At 37.1% G+C, this 24,806-nt stretch overlaps 1 protein-coding gene across 8 annotated transcripts in view; it reads left to right on the top strand.

Moving 5' to 3' along the window:
* The first annotated feature begins 5,122 nt into the window (after window positions 1-5,122).
* STX17 (syntaxin 17) overlaps window positions 5,123-24,806 on the top strand; it is an 85,020-nt gene continuing 65,336 nt past the window's right edge. For 3 of the 8 annotated variants that reach the window (XM_060154748.1, XM_060154747.1, XM_060154741.1), the window contains exons 1-2: window positions 5,123-5,169; window positions 13,769-13,954. In XM_060154748.1, the coding sequence (XP_060010731.1) occupies window positions 13,796-13,954 (159 nt within the window). In that variant the 5' untranslated portion in view covers window positions 5,123-5,169; window positions 13,769-13,795. The other 5 variants (XM_060154742.1, XM_060154743.1, XM_060154744.1 and 2 more) reach the window with 5 other exon arrangements.

The raw sequence follows: 24,806 nt of genomic DNA, 5'->3' as shown, positions 1-24,806 counted from the left end.
CAAGTTCTTTACAAGTCAGAGCTGAAACTGGAAGCCCTCAGAACTCTGTAAAAACAAATTTAAATAGTGCTTTGTCATTTATCCAATTATTCATTTATTACAGGTACAAGGTATCCAACTAGAATCTATAGGTGGATACTGAGATAAGCAAACATGGAGCCGGTCCTCAGGAAGCTTATATTCTAACGTGGGATGGTACAAGACAGCTTCTCAACCCCTGTGCTTGACTGTGTCATAGGTGTGTGGAAGCGTTAACTTTCCAAGCTCCCAGTGCAACTGAGCCAGTGGCAGAGGCTGAGAACAGCTTTCTCTCTCAGTTTTGCTTATAAATATCATTTTCTATTTGTGTCATGACAAGGAAAAGGGTGAAAAACACTGGAGGTGGCAACAAAACACACACCAAATTACTATAATAAAATGCAGACAGTGATGCATCAAAAAAACATCGGATTATTAAGGTGGGTGTTTAGAGGAGGGAGGCCTTAAATCTAGAAATTCTAGAAAAATTACGAGAGGTCACATTTGGAGTGAACATGGGAAGATGAGTAGGATTTGAATGTGCAGAGAGGGAGGGGCAATCGATGGAGAATATTCCAGGTGTAAGGCACAGGTAGGATTGGGAATAGGATTGGGATGAAGAACACTGAGTTCAATTTGGTTAGAGCAGAGGATGAGTGAAGAGGAATAATGGGAGCTAAAGTCAGAAAGAAAGGTTGGGTGCATGTGAAATATATCAACTTGCACATTTGTATATTTATCATGTGATATTCATTGATATTCATGACAATACTAAGGTACTAAAAATTCAAGGTGCCTTGTAAATTGCCAAAGTTTAAACAATATTTAGTAAGATTCTAATGCTAAGTAAGTTTACTGTGTTTTAGTTGCAAGCATAGTATGAAATTGCATCTTTTGTTGAAGGTGAGTTGGATGGTAAGGGGTGTGGGTATGAATTAAAGTCATTGATAAAGCAAAAATTACCATGTTAAAACTACTCTTGAAAATTGCTTAAATTGCCCATAAGGTCTTTTTTTTTTTTTTTTTTTTTTTTTTTTTTGCGGTACACGGGCCTCTCACTGCTGTGGCCTCTCCCGTCGCGGAGCACAGGCTCTGGAGGCTCAGGCCCAGCGGCCATGGCTCACGGGCCCAGCCGCTCCGCGGCATGTGGGATCTTCCCGCACCGGGGTACAAACCCGTGTCTCCTGCATCGGCAGGCGGACTCTCAACCACTGCGCCACCAGGGAAGCCCATCCATAAAGTCTTTTAAGCATGGTTTTATAAATACTACCTTGTGCAATAACTGTTGGGAGCACTAAGTTCTGAGAATTATTAAGATAATTAAAAGAACAAAAAGGTGGGGAAGGAGTCTTTAGAGAGATGTCTGGGCATTTAAGCTATTCTACGTGTTAAATGGTTATCAAATTCCTAAGTAGTGAATGGTTGATAAGCAGAGAATTCTAGTGTTACTGTTTGCCTGCAGAGTTCACTCCTTTTGGTTTGATGTAAGGTCTCTATAATCTTAATATATATGAACAGATTGTTTGGTAATGGTGTAAGTGTGTGGTGGCAGGAGCCACTAAAGCAGAAAGTGGAAAGGTTTAAGTACTAAAGCCAGGGAACACTATGTGTAAGTTTAAAATGATATCATAAGATAATAGAAACAAATGGAATTTTGTGTTGATAACAGAACTCTCTTGATTGAAAGTAGAAGTTCACCTGAGCTAGTTTAAGCAATTAAAGAAAATGCAGGGTGAGAGCTGGGGTAGGGTGGGGGATTAGTAGGCTTTGGGGTTTAACCAGACCTAAGTGGTTAATGCTAAGCCACTCTAGGTCTAAGCTAAGCCTCAGGAATGAGCTGGAACCAGGAATTTGAATGTGCTGCAAACTCTGTTTCTTTTTTGTGCATCTAATCATTCTCACCTACCTCTCTTTCTATCATGACTTTTCATTTTATATTCTAAAGGTTGAAGGTCTCTAACAAGGGTAGGGATTACTGCTGCTATTTCACCACTATTTCAGAGACAGGTAGTAGAGAGAAATGCTATTAAGGAAGTATATATTCCTTGTCTACTAAGAGGTTTTATTTGTTTTAAATCAAGAATTACTAGCTCTTTATTTTCCTTTTTTATTATGGTGTAATTCACACAAAGTATATACACAAATCTTAGGTGTACAGCTCGATGAATTTTCACATATGTAATCACAACGGTTCAATACACAGAAACTTTCCAGCACCCCAGAAAGTTACTTATGCTCTCTCCCAGTTAATCCCACATTAAAGGTAACCACTATTATCACTTTATTTTTAACCTTTCTTCATCTCAGTTCACCAGATTGTTGGAATGTTAGAATGCACAAAGATAGAATGCATTCAGAACTGCAGTAGATATTTCAATAGTTCATATGCTAGAGAAAGAACTTAGTGAAGGTAGTGGCTTTACATATTTTTTGAACATGACCTACAGTAAAAAACAAAACAAAAAAACCCCCACATTTTTTAACAACATAGCCTAGGATATACATACAATCATCTCTCCACAATTTCAAGTGGGATCATGAGCAGCATGGCTTCCTCTGATTCAAGGGTCTATGGAGTCAAAAACACAGCCACCAGGAGCTCTGCTGTGAGCACCTTCTCCATTCAAGAAACAAGCCATATTAAAGCTAGAATCCTGGTCCCAGTCTCAGATTCCTGGAACAGGTATCTTATTGTTCCAGCTTGGGTCAGGGGTCTGCTCCTGGACCAATTCACTATGGTCAGGAGCACGGGTCCATGCCTGTATAAAATGGCTGCCAGAGGCTCATAACTGATAGCCTGCAGATCTGGTGGGGAGAAGCAGTTCCCAGAAGAGGAATGGACCAGGAAGACAACCTAGGAGGTCTATATTATTGCGCCAAATCTGAATTTGATTCTCAGGTTCTCCATATACTTGCTCTGTAATACTGGAAAAATTATGTCTTAATTCATAGAGTGAATATATATTGTTTCCTTAGCCTGTTCCAAGAATGTGCTACTTTCTAAGCAAATGATAATATACACCTTTCCTCAAGAAACAGCCTTATTCAGGTATAACTGATATACCATAAACAACATCCATATTTAAAGTGTATAATTTGGTAAGTTTTAACATATATATACACCCATGCAACCAGTACCACAAGCAAGATAATGAACATATCCATTATCCCCAGAGTTTCCTCGTGCCTCTTGGAAATCCCTCCCTTCACCCCTACTCCATTTAGCTATTATTCTTAATTCTTCAAATAGCTCCCACAATTCCTTACAGACACAAATTAGATTCTGCTGTTTGAAAGTGATCTTTTCTCCCATTACAATTTTAAATAGGTGATCGCTGTTTAGGAAAGCTATTGCTCTAGCCATTTTACTGAACGTGTTTCAATTCATTCCTTGGGTTTTCCAAGTAAGCAATCATAATATCCAAAAAGAATATTTTTCTTTTTCTCCATTTATTTATTTATTACTGTTTGTTTTGTTTGGCCTTCCTGGTTCAGTTAGGACCTCAGGAAAATGTTGGCTAGTAGCAGCAGGCCTGCTCCTAACAATTTCAGTGCCCAGGCAAGAGTACAAAAAGAGGTCCACACACCATATATCTAAATATTTAAAGATTATAAAGCTAACAAACTGTTAGATTAAAACGTTCTATTTAGCTACCTTGAACACACCTAACTTATAGCAAACATATGTATAATAACCTAGAAGGCTAGGTTCAAGTTTAGAATCCTTGAGTGTCACATCTCCCTAGTGTATTTGAGGTAGATTTTTTTCAGAGCTTAACTTGAATGACCTTTACTTCAAAAGCTCTTGTTTTGGGGCTTCCCTGGTGGTGCAGTGGTTGAGAGTCTGCCTGCCGATGCAGGGGGCGCGGGTTCGTGCCCTGGTCTGGGAAGATCCCACATGCCGCAGAGCGGCTGGGCCCGTGAGCCATGGCCGCTGAGGCTGCGCATCCGGAGCCTGTGCTCCGCAACGGGAGAGGCCACAACAGTAAGCTCTTGTCTTGCATAAAAATTTTTTTCCCATGGTATTGGCTAGTACTTTAATTTTTCTCCTTAGAATTAAAATCTTATAAACACCTCATTCCTAGAGTAAAAGAAATCAGCACTCATTATACTCACAAAGAAAATCCAAAACGCTTAGCAGATTTTATGCTTTATTTTAGAAATTACCTTTCAAGGCAATTCTTACAGACCCCTAATATTCATTGGTCCACAATTTCTACCCCTACTCCCACTCCACTGGAAGACCCTAAGAGCTGAGTTTCCTTAGCTATGGCTTGAATATCCTTATGACTTCTAAGGATAGTACCATCAGTGGATACGTTCTGAGCAAGTCATCTGAATATTCACAAACGCATATTAAAAAGGCTGGATCTGGAAGTCAGGCCATCCAGGGAGGAGGACTTGTGACCTGGACAGGGCTTCAAAGCCAACCGTTTGTTCATTGGTATCAGCTGGAAGAACTTGAAAAGGGAATTAGGAAACCCAGTTGAAGTTCCAACTGTGTCACTACATGGCCGAACTGCTAGTGAGTCACTAGAACTCTTTGTTGAGGCTTAGCATCATTATCTATAAAATTGGGATAAGGATACTGGCACTGGGTTGACACTGGTTCAACCCGTTTTTGGGAAAAAGCACAACTTGTCTGAGTTTCAGTTTCTGTGCCTGTTACAATTAAGACTTGTGCCGTCTACCTCAGAGGGGGGTGTAGATGGAGAAGGCACAACCTCTGTGAGCTTCAGTTTCTACAGGTGTAAAGAGGTAAGAACACCCGGCCAGCCCACCAATAAAATTCCTAGAAGAACAGAGGAAAATGGACAAAAAAGTTGCAAAATGTAGTGGGCTATACAGATGTGAATTGTCTCACACTTAAAACTCAACGAACTGACACACTTAAAGAGCATTTGTGCGTCTCCTTCCTCTTGGCTCCCTTGTTACAACCCCACAACATAAATCAATACCACTTAGTAAGACGGTCCAGAGCGGCGACCGCGTCTGTACACACAGAGGCGCCAGCCACACCCCTCGAGGCCGGAACTGGGCGGGAGGGGGCGTGGCGCAGCCCAGCCCGCCTATCGCGACGCCCCGTCCTGTCGGGCCCGCGCCTGCGCCTGCGCCGTGCGTACCCACCGGCCTCGAACGTCCCGGCGGGAGGTAAGGGGATCGCGATAGGCCCCCACGGGGGCGTAAGGCCCTGGCCGGCGTCGTGGGCCGGGTGCCCGTCCCGCGCGCGGGAGGGGCGACCCGCAGGAAGCAGGGCATCAGGTTGTAAGTGCGAACGCTGTGGGAGTTCCTCTCGGCTTGAAGAAGTGGTGGTTTCGGTTTTGGAGGTGCTTTCGAAGCGGGTATAGGGAGGCGGCCGGTCGGGCGAGCTTGACGGCCTCCCGGGGTCTCAGGGTGGAAAAGTTTACTTCGTCTGTCCTGCGTGTGACGCACCGTGGGTCTTAGGTCATCAGGGTCGCCGGCGTCTAGGTCTGGAGAGGGTCCCGCGCACCCGTTCGGGGGCGGGGGTGGGGGGAGGTGGCGTTTGGTTTATGTGGCCCAGGTGCGCGGTGGGTGACGCTGCGAGGGATGACGCGAGGCTCGAGGGTGTTTAGGGGAGGTCCTGGGGCGCGAGGGGGGAGCCTCCTGTCAGCCATACCAGGGAGGGTGGTTCGCAGAAGGCCCCACGTCTGTCTCCCCTTTTTTTACAATTCGGAATCGGAGGCTCAGAGAGCAGACCGTACGGTAGGTAGGTCCGAGGGCCTTGACTTTTCTTTCCAAATTCAGTACCCCTTCCCCCAGTGAGAAATACGGGGCGACGTGCCTGAGGGAATTCGGTGCCCCAGGTGTGGGGAAATGTGGAAAGGTGTTCATAACGTTTTTGGAAGGGGGCGTTGCCAGCGGTATTGGACTTTTCCTGAGAAATGGGGCTGTTCACTTATAAATAACCTTAAGTAATTTGGTTAACCTCCCAGTACTTTTTCCTTATTGGAAACGTGAGTAGTATGGTACTCAGCTGGTAATAGTTGTAAGCACTAAAGGTAGTTTGTAAAGCACCTGGCACCCGCCCCGCCCACCCCAAGTGTTAGTGCAGTGAATATGATTGCAATTCTTTGACCTCAAAATATTTGTCCTGTCTTATGGGAAACATCAGTTTACACATTATTTTAAGAGACTTTTTATTTTGAAATATTTTACAGTTACAGAAAAGTTACAAAAGTAATACAGTTCTCTACAATTTCCTTTAATGTTAACATCTTACATAACTATAATGCAATTATCAAAAGTAAGAAATTAATTTCAGCACAACGCTGTTAACTAAATCACCAACTTTCTTCAGATTTCATCGTTTTTTATACTAAAGTCCTTTTTCTGTTCCACGATTCAATCTAAGATCCCACGTTGCATTTAGTTGGCATGGCTCCTTGATCTTCTCCAGTCTGTGACAACTTCTAAGTCTTTTCCTGTCTTTCATGACCGTTACACTTTGGAAGAGTCCTGGTTAGTTATATTGTAGAGTGTCCTTCAATTGGGTTTTGTCTGATGTTTTCTCAAGATTAGATTAAGGTTGTGTACTTTTGTTGATACCACAGAAGTGTATATGCCCTTCTCAGTAGTTCGTCATATGAGGGGTACATTATATGACACACTGCATTTGATATTGCTCTTGATCACTTGGTTAATAAGGTGGTGTCAGCTGGGATTCTCTAATGTAAAGTAACTATTTTTCCCTTTGTAATTAATCAGTATCTTGGGGGAGAACTACTTTTAAACAATGCAAATATCCTGTTTCTCCTCAAACTTTAATTTGTTGATTTTAGCATCCATTGATGATCTTGCCTTCAGTAATTATTACTGTAATGTTCTAATGGTGGTTTTCTGTTTCCCTCATTCCTTCGTAATTTATTAATTGGAGTTTTTCTGTAAGGAAGAGCTGCATCTTCATCCCATTTATTTATTTATTGTTAATTTATTGTTTTTGTATCTGTATGGACTCATTTATTTTTCTATTGGTTATTTTCCTACACTTTCGTTATTTTATGTCTCAAATTGTTCCAGCTTCGTCCATTTCAAGTTTTTTCAGGTTGCTTCTTGTGCCCTTTTTATAGGCTCTCATCCTTTTTTGAGAACTTCCTTGCTTCTTGGATGCTCCAAGCTTCTCTTGCATTTTCCCTGCCCTGGAAACCACCATTTCTCCAAAGACCCCTGCTTTCTTTGTTTGGAGAGTAGTATTTAAACACCAACGATCTGGGCGCTAGGTGTGCTCATTGCTACTGGGTTATCATTACTTCCAGTGCCTGGCAGAAGACATCTTAGAAGCGTGTGTGTGTGTGTGTGTGAGTGTATGTATTATTTCTAGCTGTATATACAGTCGTCCCTTGGTATCCCCAGAGAATGGTTCTAGGACCTGCAGTGGATAGCAAAACCCGAAGCCACTTAGGTCCCATAGTTGGCCCTTTATATCTGCGGTTCCATATCCATGGATTCAACTAACTGTGGATCATGTAGTATTTATTGAAAAAATAGTATTTATTGAAAAAACTTCACTGTAAGTGGACCCTCTCAGTTCAAATCCATATTGTTCAAGAGTCAACTGTAAATCCATATATTTCATGGAGATACAGGCACACATATGTGTATATTCATGCATCTGCAAAGATTTATATTTATTTTTGTGTTTATCTGTATATATCTGTATACACACACGTATTTTAGATATATGTCTGTATATATATATTTTTTTTTTTTTCTAAACTAAAGTTTATCTTGATACTTCTGTCTCTAATACAGTACCACAGGGTTCATTCTAGTCTTACCTCTTATTTGTAACTTCTTTCTTCAACAGTGAGAAATCTGGCTTTTGTGTTCTACAAAATATTTCCTTATTTGTTCAGTCCTAGTATACACATAAAGTAATTTCAGAATTTCTAACCCATAGTCCTATGAGAAACAAATAACTAGAGTACAGTATAGTTGTGTGTAATTCTTTTTGTCTTTAGCCTTATAGTATCCAGTTTAGTATCTAGGATCCCATATCTAGACACTAGTATCGAGTATCCAGCATCTGTTTTCCAAAGTTACCTAGATTAGTTATTTTCTTCCCCTGCTTCTTTCGTTGTGGTTATGTTGTTCATTTGTAATACAGTTAATTTTATTTTTTATAGTTTGTATTTCATTTTGGGTTCCCCCACATCTCGTTGTTTTTGTTTTTTAATATACAAAAATGCACCTTTTGTGGTGTACAGTTCTGTGAATTTTGATAAATGCATATAATTGTTTATCCACCACCATTCTCATGATACAAACAATTCTGTCGCCCCAAATATTCCATTACACTAGAAAAATAAAGTGAAAAGTAATACAACAACTTTACAGAAGTTTGAGAAATTAGGCATTTTTGTGTGTTTTCTCTTGTTTTTTCATAGACATATTTTAAATACCTGTGATGTTAATGTATTTTTTAATCCTGTGTTTGAATTATATCAGAAATATTTCCCAGTTTTCTGTCTTAAAAATCAAGAAGTGCTGAAATACATTTTCAACTGATTATTTAATCACACTTTTAAACCACAATTTCTATATTGAATTACGACCTTCCCTTAATAGCTTATAAACGTTATTTGAGCTATTTTATGATCAGAGGCACTGTTGGATGACTTTGTTTCAGTAACATCATACTTTAATGCAACTATTTGAATGCTGTGTTCCCTTCTTAGTTTTATATGGGTAATTTATTATAATTTTATAGAAATGGAAATGGTGGAGAGAAAAAAAAATACTCTCTAGAAGTAGACCAAGAGTTGGGAAAGTCTTGGGAGGGTCTTAGGCCAGAATGTCTTCCCCTAGAGATGGCCCTTGTGAGGCAGCAGGTTATTCCTTGAGCACAAAAAGCTGAGGGGCAGAGTCATGCACTCTGACCTGGAAATATTGCTTTTTGAATTCAAAAAAGAGAGCTATCATCATAGCATAGGGGAGCAGTGAAAACAAGCCAAATAGTCAATAATTGGGGTTTGTCAAGTACACCATAAACTGATTAGTGGAGGAGAAGGCAGAATCATTTGAGTTGTATCTCAAATGATACACAAAGTTGAGAGGCAGATGGGATATAAAAGAGCATCTAGACGGAGGGAGCACCTTGCAAGCCAAAAGCAGAGATTGGGTGATGATATTTCAGTAGGTTGGGTGGATTACTTATGAACATTTTATTTTCTTGTTCAGATAATAGGGAACTCTTAGAAGTTTTTATTCAGAGGAGGAGCATGTTGCCTTTGGTGTTTTAGATATATTCTTTGGTGGTAATCTATGGGGAAAAATTGGAGAGGGGAAAGAGTCTAAACACAGGCCAAATAAGACATTTGTAATGTGCTATGCATATTGTGCTGTTTGACTAGAGTGATAGGATTAGAAATTGTGTAGAAGAGACATGTGAAGAAATGTTTTAGTTCCATTAGCATCTGTTGAATACCAGGTATTTTAAAAAAACATTTTGATAGGAATAGTAATAGATATAAAGATAGCTTCTTATATAATCTGCATAGTGGAAGAAAACACAAGAGGCAATGTGACAAACTGGGAACATTAGTGTTAGGGAAATATTGATAATTTATGAGACTATTATATGTTAATATAATAAGAGAAAGACAGTCCCTGTAGCACGAGCAGGCAATTGATGAAAGAAGAAATGCAAATAGAGAATAAGTCAATCTCATTAGTAATATAAAGAATGCAAAATAAAACAATAATGAGATACCATTTTTGTCACCAGTTGAATGTCTTAAGAAGAATGATAATATCAGGTATTGGTTGGAGTATGGATAAATGGATATTTTAAAGTTTTTTAAATTCAAGTATAGTTGACATACAATACTGTATTTATCTCCAGTATACAACATAATGATTTGACATTTTTATACATTATGAATTTATCACCATGATGTCTAGTAACCATCTATCATCCTACAAAGTCATTACAATATTATCAACTATATTCCGTATGCTGTACCTTACATCCCTGTGAGTTGTTTATTTTATAACTGGAAATGTGCACCCCTTACTCCCCTTCACGCATTTCACTCACCATGCTGCCTCCGTTCTGGTGACCACCAGATTATTCTCTGTATCTGTGGATCTGTTTCTGTTCTGTTTTGTTTTTTAAATTCCACGTGTACATGAAATCATACGGCATTTGTCTTTCTTTGGCTTATTTCACTTAGCATAATACCCTCTAGGTCCATCCATGTTGTTGCAAATGGCAAGATTTCATTCTTTTTTATGGCTGAGTAATAGTCCATTGTGTGTGTGTGTGTGTGTGTGTGTCTGTGTGTGTGTGTATGTATGTATGTATATGTATCACATCTTCTTTAGCCATTCATCTATCTTTGAGCACTTAAAGGTTGCTTCCATATCTTGCTAATGTGAATAATGCTCTATGAACATAGGGGTGTATATATCTTTTCAGTTAGTGTTTTCATTTTCTTCAGATAAATACCAGAATTAGAATTGGCGGATCATATGATAGTTCTGTTTTTAATTTTTTGAGGAACCTCCGTACTGTTTTTCATAGTGGTTGCACCAGTTTACATTCCCACCACATGCATGTGGGTTCCCTTTTCTCCACATCCTTGCCAACAACCAACACTTGAAATTTCTTGTCTTTTTGATGATAGCCATTCTGACAGGTGTGAGGTGATAGCTCATTGTGGTTTTGATTTGCATTTTCCTGATGATTAGAGATGTTGATCATCTTTTCATGTGTCTGTTTCCCATCTGTCTGTCTTTCCTGGAAAAATGTTCAGATTCTCTACCCAGTTTTTGATTGGATTGTTTATTTTTTTGATATTGAGTTGTGTGAATTCTTTGTATATTTTGGATATTAATGCCTTATCAGATATATCATTTCCAAATATCTTTTCTCATTTAATAGTTTACCTTTTTGTTTTGTTGATGGGTTCCTTCACTGAGAAAGCTTTTTATTTTGATGTAGTCCTATTTCTTTGATTGCTTTTGTTGCCCTTGCCTGAGGAGACAGATCCAAAAACATATTGCTAAGACCAGTGTCAAAGAGTATACTGCCTATGTTTTCTTCTAGGAGTTTTATGGCTTCGGGTCTCACATTTAAGTCTTTAATCCAGATAAGTGGACATTTTGATATGTTGCTAGTGGGAATGTAAATAGGCACAGCCTTTTTTGGGACATTTAGAATCAGAAGCCTTAAAAAAATGTATGTACCTATTAATTCTATTTCCAGGTATTTACTTTAAGTAAATAATCATAGATGGTAGTATGGATTTGCGTAAAAGAAGAGTAATTACACTGTGGTTTAGTTTATAATAGTGGAAAATTGGAAACATCCTGGGTGGCCAACATTAGATGATTAAATTATCGAACATCTGTACAATGTGATACCATGCTGCTATAAAAAATACATTATAGAAAAATAATAATTTACATGGAAACATTTTTATTATATTTGATCAGGTTATTCACAATAAATCTTTTATTTGTTCTTCATTGCTTCCTTTATTCACCCAGTAACAGTATACTTTATTATATTTTTTTGCTCCTTGCCATTCCTTTCTTTTGGGTTTATTTTCTTTATTGTTAAAGCATGCCTTTTAGTAGTTCTTTTAATGAAGGGCTTGGTAATAAACTCAGTCTTTGTATGTCTGAAAATGATTATTTTACCTTCACTTCTGAATAATAATTAACCTGGGTATATACCAACTCAGCACTTTGAAGATATTCCTATCTTTTGATATGTTGCTTTGATGAAAAGTTTACTGCTTTTGTTGTTTTAGTTTATCTGTCTTTTATCTCCGGTTTGCTTTTTAAGATATTTTTGCTTTGTCCCTAATGTTCTGAAATTTCCCTTCCATGTGTTTAGGTAAATTTGTTTTTTATTTATGCTACTTAGTGTTTATGTGCATTTTCAGTTTGAGGCTTTACATCTTAATTCTCAGCATATTCTCTTTGAATAGTGCCTTTTTGCCATTTTATTTATTCTTTCCTTATGGGACTCCTACTTGTTATTGAGCTTGTCATTTTATCCTTAATGTTGCTTATCTTCTTTTTATGTGTCCTTATTCCTCTGTGTTCATACTGATAGCTTCCAATCAATAATTGTCTTTTCAGCTACAAAATTTACTGTTTAACCCATCTTTGGAGGTTTTTATTTGTAGAATTTTTACTTGGTTTATTTTCAGATTGACCTGTTACTGTTTCATAATATTATCTAATTTTTTTTTAAGATTCTGTTTCTTTCTTTATATTGTTATTTTGAAATGTACCTATTTTAATTTTATTTTTAGGTTACTTTATTATCTCTAGTCCCTTAGCTGTAAATTTTCCCATTTTGTTGGGTCTGTGGACCAATCTTTTGGCGGTGAACTTCCCCATCATCTCTAATTCCCACTAACTACTGTAGCTGTTAGACTCTTTATTTTTGGTGTCTGGAGATTTTCCTTTTTTGCTTTCAAGCTTAGATTAACTGTAAAGACCAAGTTACTGGTAGATGAGATAATCTGTATAACCAACACTTCAAGATTTTCAACTGTGAAAGAGAGAAACAACATTATTTAGAATAATAGTTCTTAATGATTCTGGAGTGATAGAGCTTTTTGATAATTTCTTGAAAGCAAAGGACTCTGTCTTCTGAAATAATTCAAAAATATATTCATCATTTTTTGTAAACAAACATTCAGGAACTCTCAAGTCCCAAACCCCTATCTCTATGGACCCAAGTCTAAGATACCATAACCCAATGGAATTAACATAGTCAACTTATTTTTAATATGGGAGAGGTTATGGCTAATTAGATGGCATGAAAACATGATGTACAACAGTGGTTTTCAAGCTTGCTTAAGCAGTGGAGCCCTTTATTTACAGAAAATCGAATAAGTTCAAATTTATGAGATAGATATAAGTAAATTTTCTCCAACTGAAGCAGGTGTGGGGTCCTGGAGCCTGTCCACTTGATAACCTTTACCATCACCTACCCTGACCCCAAAGACATAACCCTGTACTCTCTGGAGCACTGCTCAAAAAAAAAAACTACTGGTGAATTAGAAAGAGCATTTGATTGAACTCTCAGGAATACTGGGTTCTTATTCCAGCTCTGTCACTGGTTACGTGTACTGATTGTAGACAATGCTAATCACTTTGTAAGAAAGGGAAGATGCAATTTAAAGGACATCAATGAGAAAAGTTGCATTTTATAATATATTTGAAGTATATAATTACATATGTTATATTAGAAATGGAGTTTTTACAGCAGAAATATTAAGAATGAAAGTTTTTCTTCCAGTTTTGCCATTTGACACTTTTTTAGAAAACATTATTCACTGTCCAGGAAACATTGGGAGATAAAGACTTGAACAGTATACTTCTGGTTTTTTGAAAAAAGTTAGTTAATTATATGCATACATATATATATCCTTATATTAAAAAGCCCTGGAAAGACATACATCAAAATGGAAGTACGGGGGTGGGAGGAGGAAAAATGGAAAGAGTAGTTAACTATAGGTGAGGAGATGATTGTTGATTTTATTTTATTCTCTTTTTCCTATTTTCTAATCATTCTAAAGTGAATATACATTACCTTTGTAGAGAGAAAAAGATTTTAAAATAAAAGTTTTGTTAAAAAACCAGTCACTGAAGTTCAGCATTAAGTTGAGTATGTGTTTAGAATATATTATAAAATTACCTAATTGTTGGCTTTTAAAAATAATGGAAATTGATTTTTAAAATTCTTAAATAAATATTTCCCTTTTAGGTTTTTCTACATGAGTGGAGAAGGTAGATGTTGCAAGTAGAAGAGATACAACATTTTTTTAGGATGTCTGAAGATGAAGAAAAAGTGAAATTACGCCGTCTTGAACCAGCTATTCAGAAATTTACTAAGATAGTAATCCCAACAGACCTGGAGAGGTTAAGAAAGCACCAGATAAATATTGAGAAGGTGAGTTTTTTTCTTTCTTTCTTTTTTTCCATTTTTTTCTTTTTTTACCACAAGAAACAGTTACATATTCTGATTTATATGTTGTGCATTTCACCTACATTGAGAATATTAGATAAGAGTCTTTGCTAAAACATCTAGCTCCTGTTGATTTAACGACATTATTCATTTTTTCATCCGGTTTTTCTCTTCTACAAATACCCCTCTCACATTATTCCTTTTTTAGGAAGGGATATAAGAATAGAATCAGTGCCTTTTTAGTTATACACAGTGATGAATTGAGCAGTTAATAATTAAAATACGAACTGTTTGATAGTTGACTATAATGTGAAGGTGGTGGACTTTGGCTAAAGGGCTTCCCTTAATTTCATTCACCCCATGGCAAGTTTTCTGAACTGTGAGTGTGTGTTCCTGTCCTTTTCAGGTGCATGTAGATTTAAGAGGGAAAATCACTGTTTGATATGAGGGAATTTCCCAACTTCACTGCTTCCCTTTGAGGAAAGCCCAAAGTTGAGAAGTATCAGCTAGAGGTCAGTTTAAGAGATAGGTAGAAGGAAGAACCAGTCTCAGTGCCTGTGGTGGTTTCATAGAACCTGGTCTGGCTAGGATCTGATGGAGTGGTTGTGGCATTTATGGGAACGTCAAGTTTACTGAATACTGAGCATTGATTTGGCAGGTTACCTTGTCTTATTTGCTGTGGGACAGGTCAGTGGTATTTGATCCTTCAGAAGAACCTCCCCCAGTATAAATTTTAAGCTGTGTGGCCCTCCATTAATTTTTTGGGGGGTGTGGGGGGAGGGTGGAAGTGGTCATTAAGCCTTTCAGTATAAATAATATTTATCACCCTCAACTGCATACCTTATACAAGTAAGAAGAGTGTCAACTTTTTCTCTCATAGATACCAGCTGTCTTCCTAGTACTTAAGTCTTTTGTTAAAGTATAGAAAATAAGTGCCAAGAAAAATAAGATGAAAATTTCAATGCAAATATGAATAGAATTAAAGATTAATATTTAGTCATCTCTTAACTTCTTTCTTCTTTATCCATAAGCAATAAGTGTGATGACTTTTAAGGATGGAGGAGTTGTCTGCTAAACTGGTTATTCTTGTCATGAGCAGAAACAAAGTGTTCCATGCTTTGATTAATAAGGAGGGCACTGTAACAATATAGAAATGGAGTTGTTTACTTCTGATTGATCATATCTGTGTTTGATAATGTGTGTGTCAAAGTCCTGAGCTTATGTTGAAGTGCTCAGTTACAAAGATGGTAAGAATTTGGCAAGTGAATTGATTCTGAAAGGAATAAATAGGTGGATTGTGGTCTATTAAGACTCTTTCTTTTATTGTCCTATTTTCCCTTTGGCATTTTCCCTTTGGCAAATTTCCCTTTCCTTGTATTTATTCTATACGAATGTGCTTGCTGTCATTACCCTCAGATCCTAGCCACATGTACCACCCAGTCATCAATGGAAAGGCCAGAACCCTGGGAGAAAGTTGTGGGGATAGAAACATGTCTATTACTGATTTAATTAGCTGCGTCAGAATTCAGAAGAAAATTATTCCAGAGTTATATAGATCTTTTTCTGCTGGAACATTTTTCCTTTACCGTTTTCTGTAATTTTTACTTACTAAGAAATTTTTAAACAATATCAGAATAATTATAATTTACGGTATAGGTGATGCAGTCTGAAGCTAAGCAGTTAAACTCGTACTGAGCTATGTTTTATTCCGTAATCTTGATCATTCTGTCTCTAGGTTTTCTAGTTTAGTTATGAAAGTAATTTTTTTATCTATGTAAGATTGAATAGCATATTTTAATAGATAGTTTATGGCAATGTAAAAACATTTAAAAGCCACAGTGTTCACTGTGGACAAAAGAGTTAAGAACTAAGTTTAGACTCCAGGTGTCTAACAGTGCCTCATTTTCAAAAAGGCATGTTTTTCCTGGGGGAAGGGTGTAGAAAGATAAAATATTTATTATGTTAGCCATCAGTCATCCAATATGAATTTAGAAGAAGAAAGTCAGACTGAAGGGAAATTGAAAGTAAGCCTTAGTGGAGTGATTCTGCAACATCTGAAAACAATGAGAGTAGTGTGCTGTGGACACCTGGGACTATATTCCATAGGTCCTTCAGCATTACGTTTTATTACACATGATAGACTTGATTAGAATGTAATCCTGAAATTTGAAGTGTTAGCATTCAGCTTTCTTGGCTAATATAAAATAGACTTAAGCATAGTTAATAGGAACAATATCATAAGCTTGGAACATAATTTTCTTTGTTTCATTTTATAGGGGTTTGGGGGAAAACTTACTGTGTAACATGTACTGTATTAGTTAGTATATGGTTAAAATGCAAGTGGCAGAAAACCTAAAAATAGCTTATTATATGAGATAGAGGTTTTTTGGTTTTGCTTTTATTTTTAATCTCTCATAGTTTTGGAGGTGGTCTGGGGCTCCAGTGGCAGCTCAACAGTCATTAAAGACTCAGGCTGTTTTTATCTTTCTTTCCAATCCTCAACTTGTTTCTGTCTTACATGTAAAACAGCAGCTCCAGCTGTAGCTCTCACATCCACATTCCAACTAAGACGAAAGAACCAGAATCCTATTTTTTCTGAATATGTTCTTTTTTCTCTCAATTCTCTCTTTTTTTTCTTTTAAAGAAAATCCTCCTGTTCTTGTTTTATGGATGCAGTATCATATAGTCTCTCTATGGTGGTATTATTATTATATTTTTTAAAGTTTTCTTCTTCCTTTTCTGTGTTTCCTTCCTTCCTTCCTTCCTCCCCCTTCCTTTTTCCCCCCTTCCTTCCTTCCCCCTTCCTTCCTTCCTCCCTCCCTCCCTCTCTTCCTTCCTTCTTTCCCCTTCTTTCCTCCTTCCTTCTTTTCTCTTTTTCCCTTTTCTTAAATGTATTCTTCTCTCTCTTTCTCCTTTTCTTCCTCCCTCCTCCCTCCCTTTCTTCCTCTCCTTCCTTCCTTCCTTTCTTTGTGTCAGTCTACAGTATTTTAGGCTTTCCTTGGCTAGCTGTCGATATTTAAGAGTGCTAATTGGAAGGGGTGTGTGTGTGTGTGTGTGTGTGTGTGTGTGTGTGAGAGAGGGAGAGAGAGAGAGAGAGGGGGAGAATGGGTAGCAGGGTAGTAGTAGTAGGGGCCTTATTACCTGGAGAGGTGAACAGAGGAGGATCTATTTTGATGGGGAACCACCAGATACTCTCCTGGAGTGTTGTCTTCTGTGATGATAGAGGCAGTCCAGTTGCTTGGGCCTATGGAGAGGACATCTGATAGACTGCCTATTCCTTACATAAACTTTCAACTAATCCTTCTGTTTTTAGCCCCACCATATACATCCTCCTGGTTACCTGGTACCTCTGGTTACTGAATCTTTCTGCAGTAGTACTATGCATTCATTGGTTTGCTTCTCACTGCCTTTCTCCCCCACCATCCACCCCTTCTGCAGCCCTAGGTTTCTGCTTTCTCTGATCTGCTAAGTTCAGCTGCAACACGTCCATAGTCTTTCCAGCTTCCAAAATTTTGTTAAAATTTCTTGTCCATTGATATCTTCTGTTGTATTCTCATTATTATTGTGAATTTATACCTTTTAAAGTTCTTTACTGTCATTTTAGTTGAGTTTGGGGAAAGAACAGAGATGAATGTGTTCAGTCTGCCAGGTTTAATGAGAAGGGAAATTATTACAGGATATAAATATATGTTAGCATTTCATAAGTGTTGGTGTTTGCTGTTTCTTATATTGTTAACATTGAAAATCATGTAAAAAATTAGCTTTCTAATCTGCAAGAAGTTTACAGTCCAGTTAAGGAAATAAGATAGGATATGATGGGGCAACATATAATTAGGTGTGAAAATGAGTGTTCAGGACTGTTCAGGCAGCATGAAGCCTGAACTATGTGGTACAAAATCAGATATAAGCAGTCTTATTGATTTGTTATGTATTGATTTGGTTTCATTTATTTGTTTTTTTAACTTGTGGTTACAGCAAAAACCTTTCCCATTTCTCTTTTTAGTCTGAGAATGTTTATTTCAATCTTACAATCACATTTTCCCCCTCATTCTTTTTTTCTGATAGACTCCTGATTCAGTTTGCTTTCTCCTGTGTTATAGGATAGGAAAGCCTCAGCACAGGTGGTGAACTCCTCTCCAACTGTTTGGAATAATAGCCTTTAATAATGTAACCTAATTTAGGTTTAACATCGTGTAGCAAGCAAAGAAAGTCTGACCTATTTTATTCCTTATTTTTCTTAGAATTTTATTATTTTAAGACATAAGATCATCTATTCAATCTTCATCCAAGACACTAATCTCTTCTACAACTTACTTGACAAGTGAGCAAATAATAATAATAGTAAAGATAGTAGCTGTTGTTTTTATTTGTTGAGTGCTCTGTAAGGTTTTTATATATATCATATCATTTAATCCTCAGAACATCCCTATAGGTTACCCTTATTTTTGTCTTCCTTTTTTAGGTGGGGAAGCAGACTTGGAGTGGTTAAATTACTTTCTTGAGATCACTATGCTGCTAAATATATTAATCTTCTAATGTTGTGCTTGAAACATAGTGTGTTCTAAGTTTGTTCTTACTCTTTCTTGGTTTTCATTTTCCTCTTAGTCATGTTTGTTGTGGACAGTTCTATTTTATGATGATTTTCCTCAATGAAGAAGGAAGATGTAAAAAAAAAAAATAGAGTTGAATACTTTGGCTTTCCTACATCTATTAGCAACATCCACTCCATTTGTTCACCTTTCAAACTTTGTGTTTTTGTTCATTCCATCCTGGGTCAGATATAAATGCACCATCCTCACACAGCACTCTGCAGTAGACCTTAAGGTTCACCACCCCATGATTGATCTTTAGAGAGTTGTAAAGGTAACATTAAAATCTTTCTCATAGAGTTATTCTGAGGATTGAGATATTATGTTAAGAACCCTTGAATGCAAGGTTGATACTTGGAAATGAGTTACTTATAAGTAAGTTATCATTCCCGGGCAGTCAACATTGGTGCTGTCAGTTAATTGTTTGTAATCATTAGGAGATTCACAGCATTCCTGAGACCCTTTGTGTTTGTTTTGGGTTTTATATTTTTTACACATGGTAGGCACAGTAAGTTGCCTTACATTAGCTACACTATAAGGTAGGTATTATTATTTATCTTCATTACATGAGTAATCCTAAATTTATGGCTTATAATCATTGGGCCATCTATTAATATTATGTAGCTTTACTTTTAGAGTCTTTGATATTTTCTCTTTTGTTGAGTTTAATAAAATAACTTTATTTGAATTGAATACTTACACTTTTTATCATCTACAATACTGATTATTATCCCACCTAATTAATCCCCCACAAAACCATCATCTTCCTTACGAAAAGTTCTGCTCATTCTGATCACTGAGATATCCTCTGATACTTGGCAAAAGAAGCCTTCATCTACTTTTTCTGCTTCTTTTCTCATCACTCTTCCCATCATACATTATACCACAAACACATTGATCTTACTTCAGTCCTTTGGATTCCACATGTGACTTTACACCTCAGAGTATTCCCAGGTCTTTTTCTCTCCAATTGAAACCTCTTTTTTCCCTACTAGGCTTTGTAAATTCAAATAAATCTTTTAAGTGTCAGCATAAAGTTTAAATTAAAGTGCTTTTATACCTTAAACTCCTAAATTCTGAATATTCTCTATGTTATATCATCATCAACTTCCCTGAACCTCTAGTGAATAACATTATATAATTTTAGAAAATTATTTTTAATAATTATGAGTAGCTTTCATGTTTGTATACTCTAAGCAATATGAAGTAGAATTATTATTGTTATTCAATTTTGAATCAAAATATTCTGGAAGATGAAATGACATAAAATGTGAGGCTACAAGTATATAAAGTTGATTAAATAAATGGTGGGGTGTTCTAGAGAGAACTTTTAGTCCAGGAACCACTCTCAAAATATTTGTTCTCTTTGCCCAGCAGGCAAAGCAAAACTGAGACCTGGGTGTCACTGCCAAAGAGCACAAAGGGATGAATGTTGGAAGCCTGAAAACACCTGTGCAGAGGTGTTCATCACACCATGGTGTGGGTTTATAATCAGGGTTATCCAAAAAGATAAAATAGAAGAGTGGGTAAAAGGAGACAACGTATTCACCAGGATGAGAATGGTGAACACGGCTTTTGTCTCACCAGGATAAGAATGTGCTTTCGTCTCATGGGAAAGTCTAGGGGAAAGGCTGTTTCTGTGAATGTTGGATTCTCTGCTTATGCCTGTGCCAGAGGAGAACCATGGCGCCATAGACCATGGGGCCATAACATGTCAATGAAGAACAACATGAATGCATGTAGTGAGACAATACATCTTTCTGAAATGACTGAAAAACAGTATCTATGAATTTTTTCTGTAGTTGTTTTTCGTCTTTCTTGATCCTGTTTATTGATAGCAATTAAAGGTATTTATCAGAAGTTTCAGCATCCAGTGGAGGAAAGAGCAGAATCCAATGCACTTTGGGGATGTCATTCTGAGTTCCACTTACCTTGAAATGTTGGGGCAGAGCTTAATGGCCTGGAAGCCACTCAAGAGCAAGTAGTGCTGAGACAAATCCTTCTGCCCACTCTGTGAAGATAAAAGAAAAGTATAAATCCAACATCATCTAGAAAATATTTCCTTGCAAAGCTGCCATTACCTTTAAAAACCCTGTAGAGAGAAGCCCGAAGGAGAAGCCCTTGGCAAAGACAAGCTATTTTACCCAATCTCTTGACAGATAATCTCCCCGTCATTGCTTTTCAGTCTCTTTGAATCTACTCTTTGTTATTTTCTTTGTAGACAATCATGTGAAGACAAACTGTTTATTTCTTCCTTTCCAGTCTTTGCCTGTCTGCCCACTTCCTTCCTTCCTTCCTCTCCTTCTTACTTTCTTTCTTTCCTCTCTTTCTTTTGTTTCTTCTCTTTCCCTTCCCCTCCTCCCTCCTTTCCTTCCCTCCTTCCCTCCTTTCCTTTCTTCCCTCACTTCCTTTCTTACCTTATTGTGCTGACTAGGGCCTCCAGTGCAATATTGAATAGGAATGGCAAGATCAGACATCCTTACCTTGTTCCCAGTATTAGGGAATGGTCTTTCACCACTAAGCATGATGTTGACTGTAGGGTTTTTGTAGATGCCTCTAATGTTAACTTCTTTTTTAAGTTTGCTGAGAATTTTTATAATGAACAGATGTTTATCAAATGGTTGTCTTTAAATCTACCATCTTGCTCTTTTTGTCTGTTTGTCCCATCTATTCTTTGTCCCCTTTTCTCATCTTTTACTCCCTTTTGGATTAATTGCATATTTTTTAAGATTCCATTTTTTCTTTTGTTGACTTATTAATTATACCTCTTTGTATTTTTATTTTTAATGGTTTACAGTTCAGAGTATTCATCTTTAACTTATGACAGTCTACCTTCAAGTAATGTGTTTTCATATATACATATATATATATATCACTTCACGTATATTATAAGAATCTTGGACTTCCCTGGTGGCTCAGTGGTTAAGAATCCGCCTGCCAATGCAGGGGACACGGGTTTGAGCCCTGGTCCGGGAAGATCCCACATGCCGCGGAGCAGCTAAGCCCATGTGCCACAACTACTGAGCCTATGCTCTAGAGCCCGTGAGCCACAACTACTGAGCCCACGCGCCACAACTACCAAAGCCCACACGCCTGGAGCCCATGCTCTGCAACAAGAGAAGCCACCGCAATGAGAAGCCTGTGCACTGCAAAGAAGAGTAGCCCCCACTCACCTCAACTAGAGAAAGCCCGCATGCAGCAACAAAGACCTAACGCAGTCATAAATAAATAAATAGCCTTATAACAGTACACTTCGATTTCCTCTCTCAGGGTCTTTGTAGTATTATTATAATATATTTTACTTCTATGTAATGTAATTTTTGTTTTAAACAGTGTTATCTTTCAAAGAGATTTTTAAAATAATAAAAAGTATATTTTATATTTATCTATATATTTACCATTTTTCAGTGCTGTCACTTTTTTGTAGAACCAGGTTTCTGTCTGGTATCATTTTCCCATCAACCTGAAGGACTTCCTTTAACATTTCTTGTAGTACAGGTTTGCTGGTATTGAATTCTGCTTGCATTTTTGTGTTTGAAAAAAAAAATGTTTATTTTGCCTTCACTTTTAAAAAATATTTTCCCTGTGTATAGAATTCTAGGTTGAGTTTTAGATTGTTTCAGTACTTTCAAGATGTTGCTCTGGTGTTTTCTGGCTTGCATTGTTTCTCATAAGAAGTCTTCTGTCATTCTTATCTGTGTTGCTCTGTACTTCACATATCTTTTTTTCCTCTTGCTGTTTTTAAGATTTTTCTATCACTTATTGTAAGTAATTTTATTATGATGTGCATTAGTTTAGTTTTGTTCATTTTTCTTACTTATGGTATTCCTTGAGTTTCTTGGATCTGTGGGTTTATAATTTTTACCAGATTTGGAAAAGCTTTGGCCACTCATTTTTCTTTTTTTTCTTGCTTGCTGGGATATAACTGACAAACAGCACTGTTTAAGTTTAAGGTGTACAGTATAATGATTTGACTTACATACTTCATGAAATGATGATCACAATAAATAGTGAAGGTCCATCATCTCATATAGATACAAAATAAAAGAAAAACACTTTTTTCTTTTGTCATGAGATTTAAATTAGGATTTACTTTCTTAACAACTTTCATATATAACATACAGCAGTGTTAATTATATATATTAATCATGGCATACATTACATCCCTAGTACTTATTTATCTTATGACTGGAAGTTTGCACCTTTTGACCATAAACTATATGGTTCCTTTACATCTTTAGTTGTGGAAAATCTCTTCTGCTAGTCGTTAAGTCATTCTCATCCATAATTGCTCTGAAATTAGTTGTAATTTTGGTGCACCTATGGGAAGAGGTGAGCTCACGGTCTTCCTCCTCCACCATCTCAGTCACTGTCTCATTAGTTTTTCAGAATTTTTTTCTCTCCTTCAGGGAGCCCAATTGCATACATAAAATGTTGCTTTCAATTGGCCTGTGACTCATTGATACTCTATTCATTTATTGTCCATCTTTTTTTCTCTCTCTGTGTTTCATTTTGGATTGATTCTACTTTATATCTTTAAATTTACTGTTCTTTTCTTTGCATTGTCTTACCTTCAATTAAACCCATCTGTTGCATTTTTCATTTCAGATACCTTTTTTAAATTTAGGAATTGAATTTTTTTTTTTTTTTTTTTGCGGTACGCGGGCCTCTCACTGTTGTGGTCTCTCCCGTTGCGGAGCACAGGCTCCGGACGCGCAGGCTCAGTGGCCATGGCTCACGGGCCCAGCCGCTCCGCAGCATGTGGGATCCTCCTGGACCAGGGCACGAACCTGTGTCCCCTGCATCGGCAGGCGGACTCTCAACCACTGCGCCACCAGGGAAGCCCCTAGGAATTGAATTTTTAAAAATATCTTCCATGTCTCAATATGCTCATGTTTTTTTCTTTCTTAACAACATGGAATATATCATAATAATTTTTAATATCCTTGTCTATTAATTCCATTATCTCTATCATATCCGAATCTGTTTCTATTGATTGGTTTTTCTCATTGCAGATCATATTTTCCTGCTTTTTTGCATTCATGGTAATTGTTTATTGGATGCCAGACATTCTGAACTTGTTGGATACTGAATATTTTTACATTACTTTGAGTACTTTTGAGCTTTATTTATTCTGAGACACATTTAAGTTATTTGGGAACAATTTGATCCTTTTGAGGCTCTTTTAAGCTTGCATAGGATCAGAATAGCCTTTATTCCAGGCCTAATTTTTCCCCATGTAGGACAGTGCTTTGGAGTACTCCACCTGATGTCTAGTGTGTTGAGAGATTTTTCCAGTCTGACTTGTGGTCACATGAACTGTTTCTGGCCTTGTGTGATTTTGGGGGATTAGTCTACCTGCTCTTTTCCAGTGGTTCTTTTTCTGACTTCAGGTAGTTTGCTTATGTGCATGTACTGATCTGTACTCAGCCGAAGACTCAAAAGGAAAACCCTGCGGATCTCTGGAACTCTGTCTCAGTATAGTGCTCTCATTTCAGTTATCTCCTCACATGCAGCTTTTTCCTCTCTGATACTCTGCTCCACGATTCTTGCAACCCTGACCTCTCTGGATTTTCAACTGTTTCCTTAACATTATTTTTCTTAAAATATCATGACAGATTAGTATTAAGTAATAAATTTTAAAGTGGCTTATTTTCAGACATGTATCTTTGGCTTACATTCTTTTTGTTAATATCATAACATTAAAGGAGCATTTATACTGGGTCTGATGGCATCAATTAAATTTTTCTTAGAAGCAAAAGTAGATTGATAGTGGTTTTAAATTTATTTGATTGCGTAGTGGTTTTAAGTTTATGTTTGGTAAATATATTCTCAATATAGTCTATTTTTTAATTTTTATTGGAGTATAGTTGCTTTACAATGTTGTGTCAGTTTCTACTGTACAGCAAAGTGAATCAGCTATACGTACACATATATCTGCTCTTTTTTGATTTCCTTCCCGTTTAGGTCACCACACAGAGCACTGAGTAGAGTTCCTTGTGCTATACAGTAGGTTTTCACTAGTTATCTGTTTTATACATAGTTTCAATAGCGTATATATGTCAATGCCAATCTTCTAATTCATCCCACCCTCCTTCCCCCTTGGTGTCCATGTGTTTGTCCTGTACATCTGTGTCTCTATTTCTGCTTTGCAAATAAGATCATCTATACCATTTTTCTAGATTCCACATATATGCATTAATATACAATGTTTGTTTTTCTCTTTCTGACTTATTTCACTCTGTAGA

Source organism: Lagenorhynchus albirostris, chromosome 7, assembly GCF_949774975.1.
Source record: "Lagenorhynchus albirostris chromosome 7, mLagAlb1.1, whole genome shotgun sequence".
NCBI classification, from domain to species: domain Eukaryota; kingdom Metazoa; phylum Chordata; class Mammalia; order Artiodactyla; family Delphinidae; genus Lagenorhynchus; species Lagenorhynchus albirostris.
This window is presented reverse-complemented; position numbering and strand designations above follow the sequence as displayed.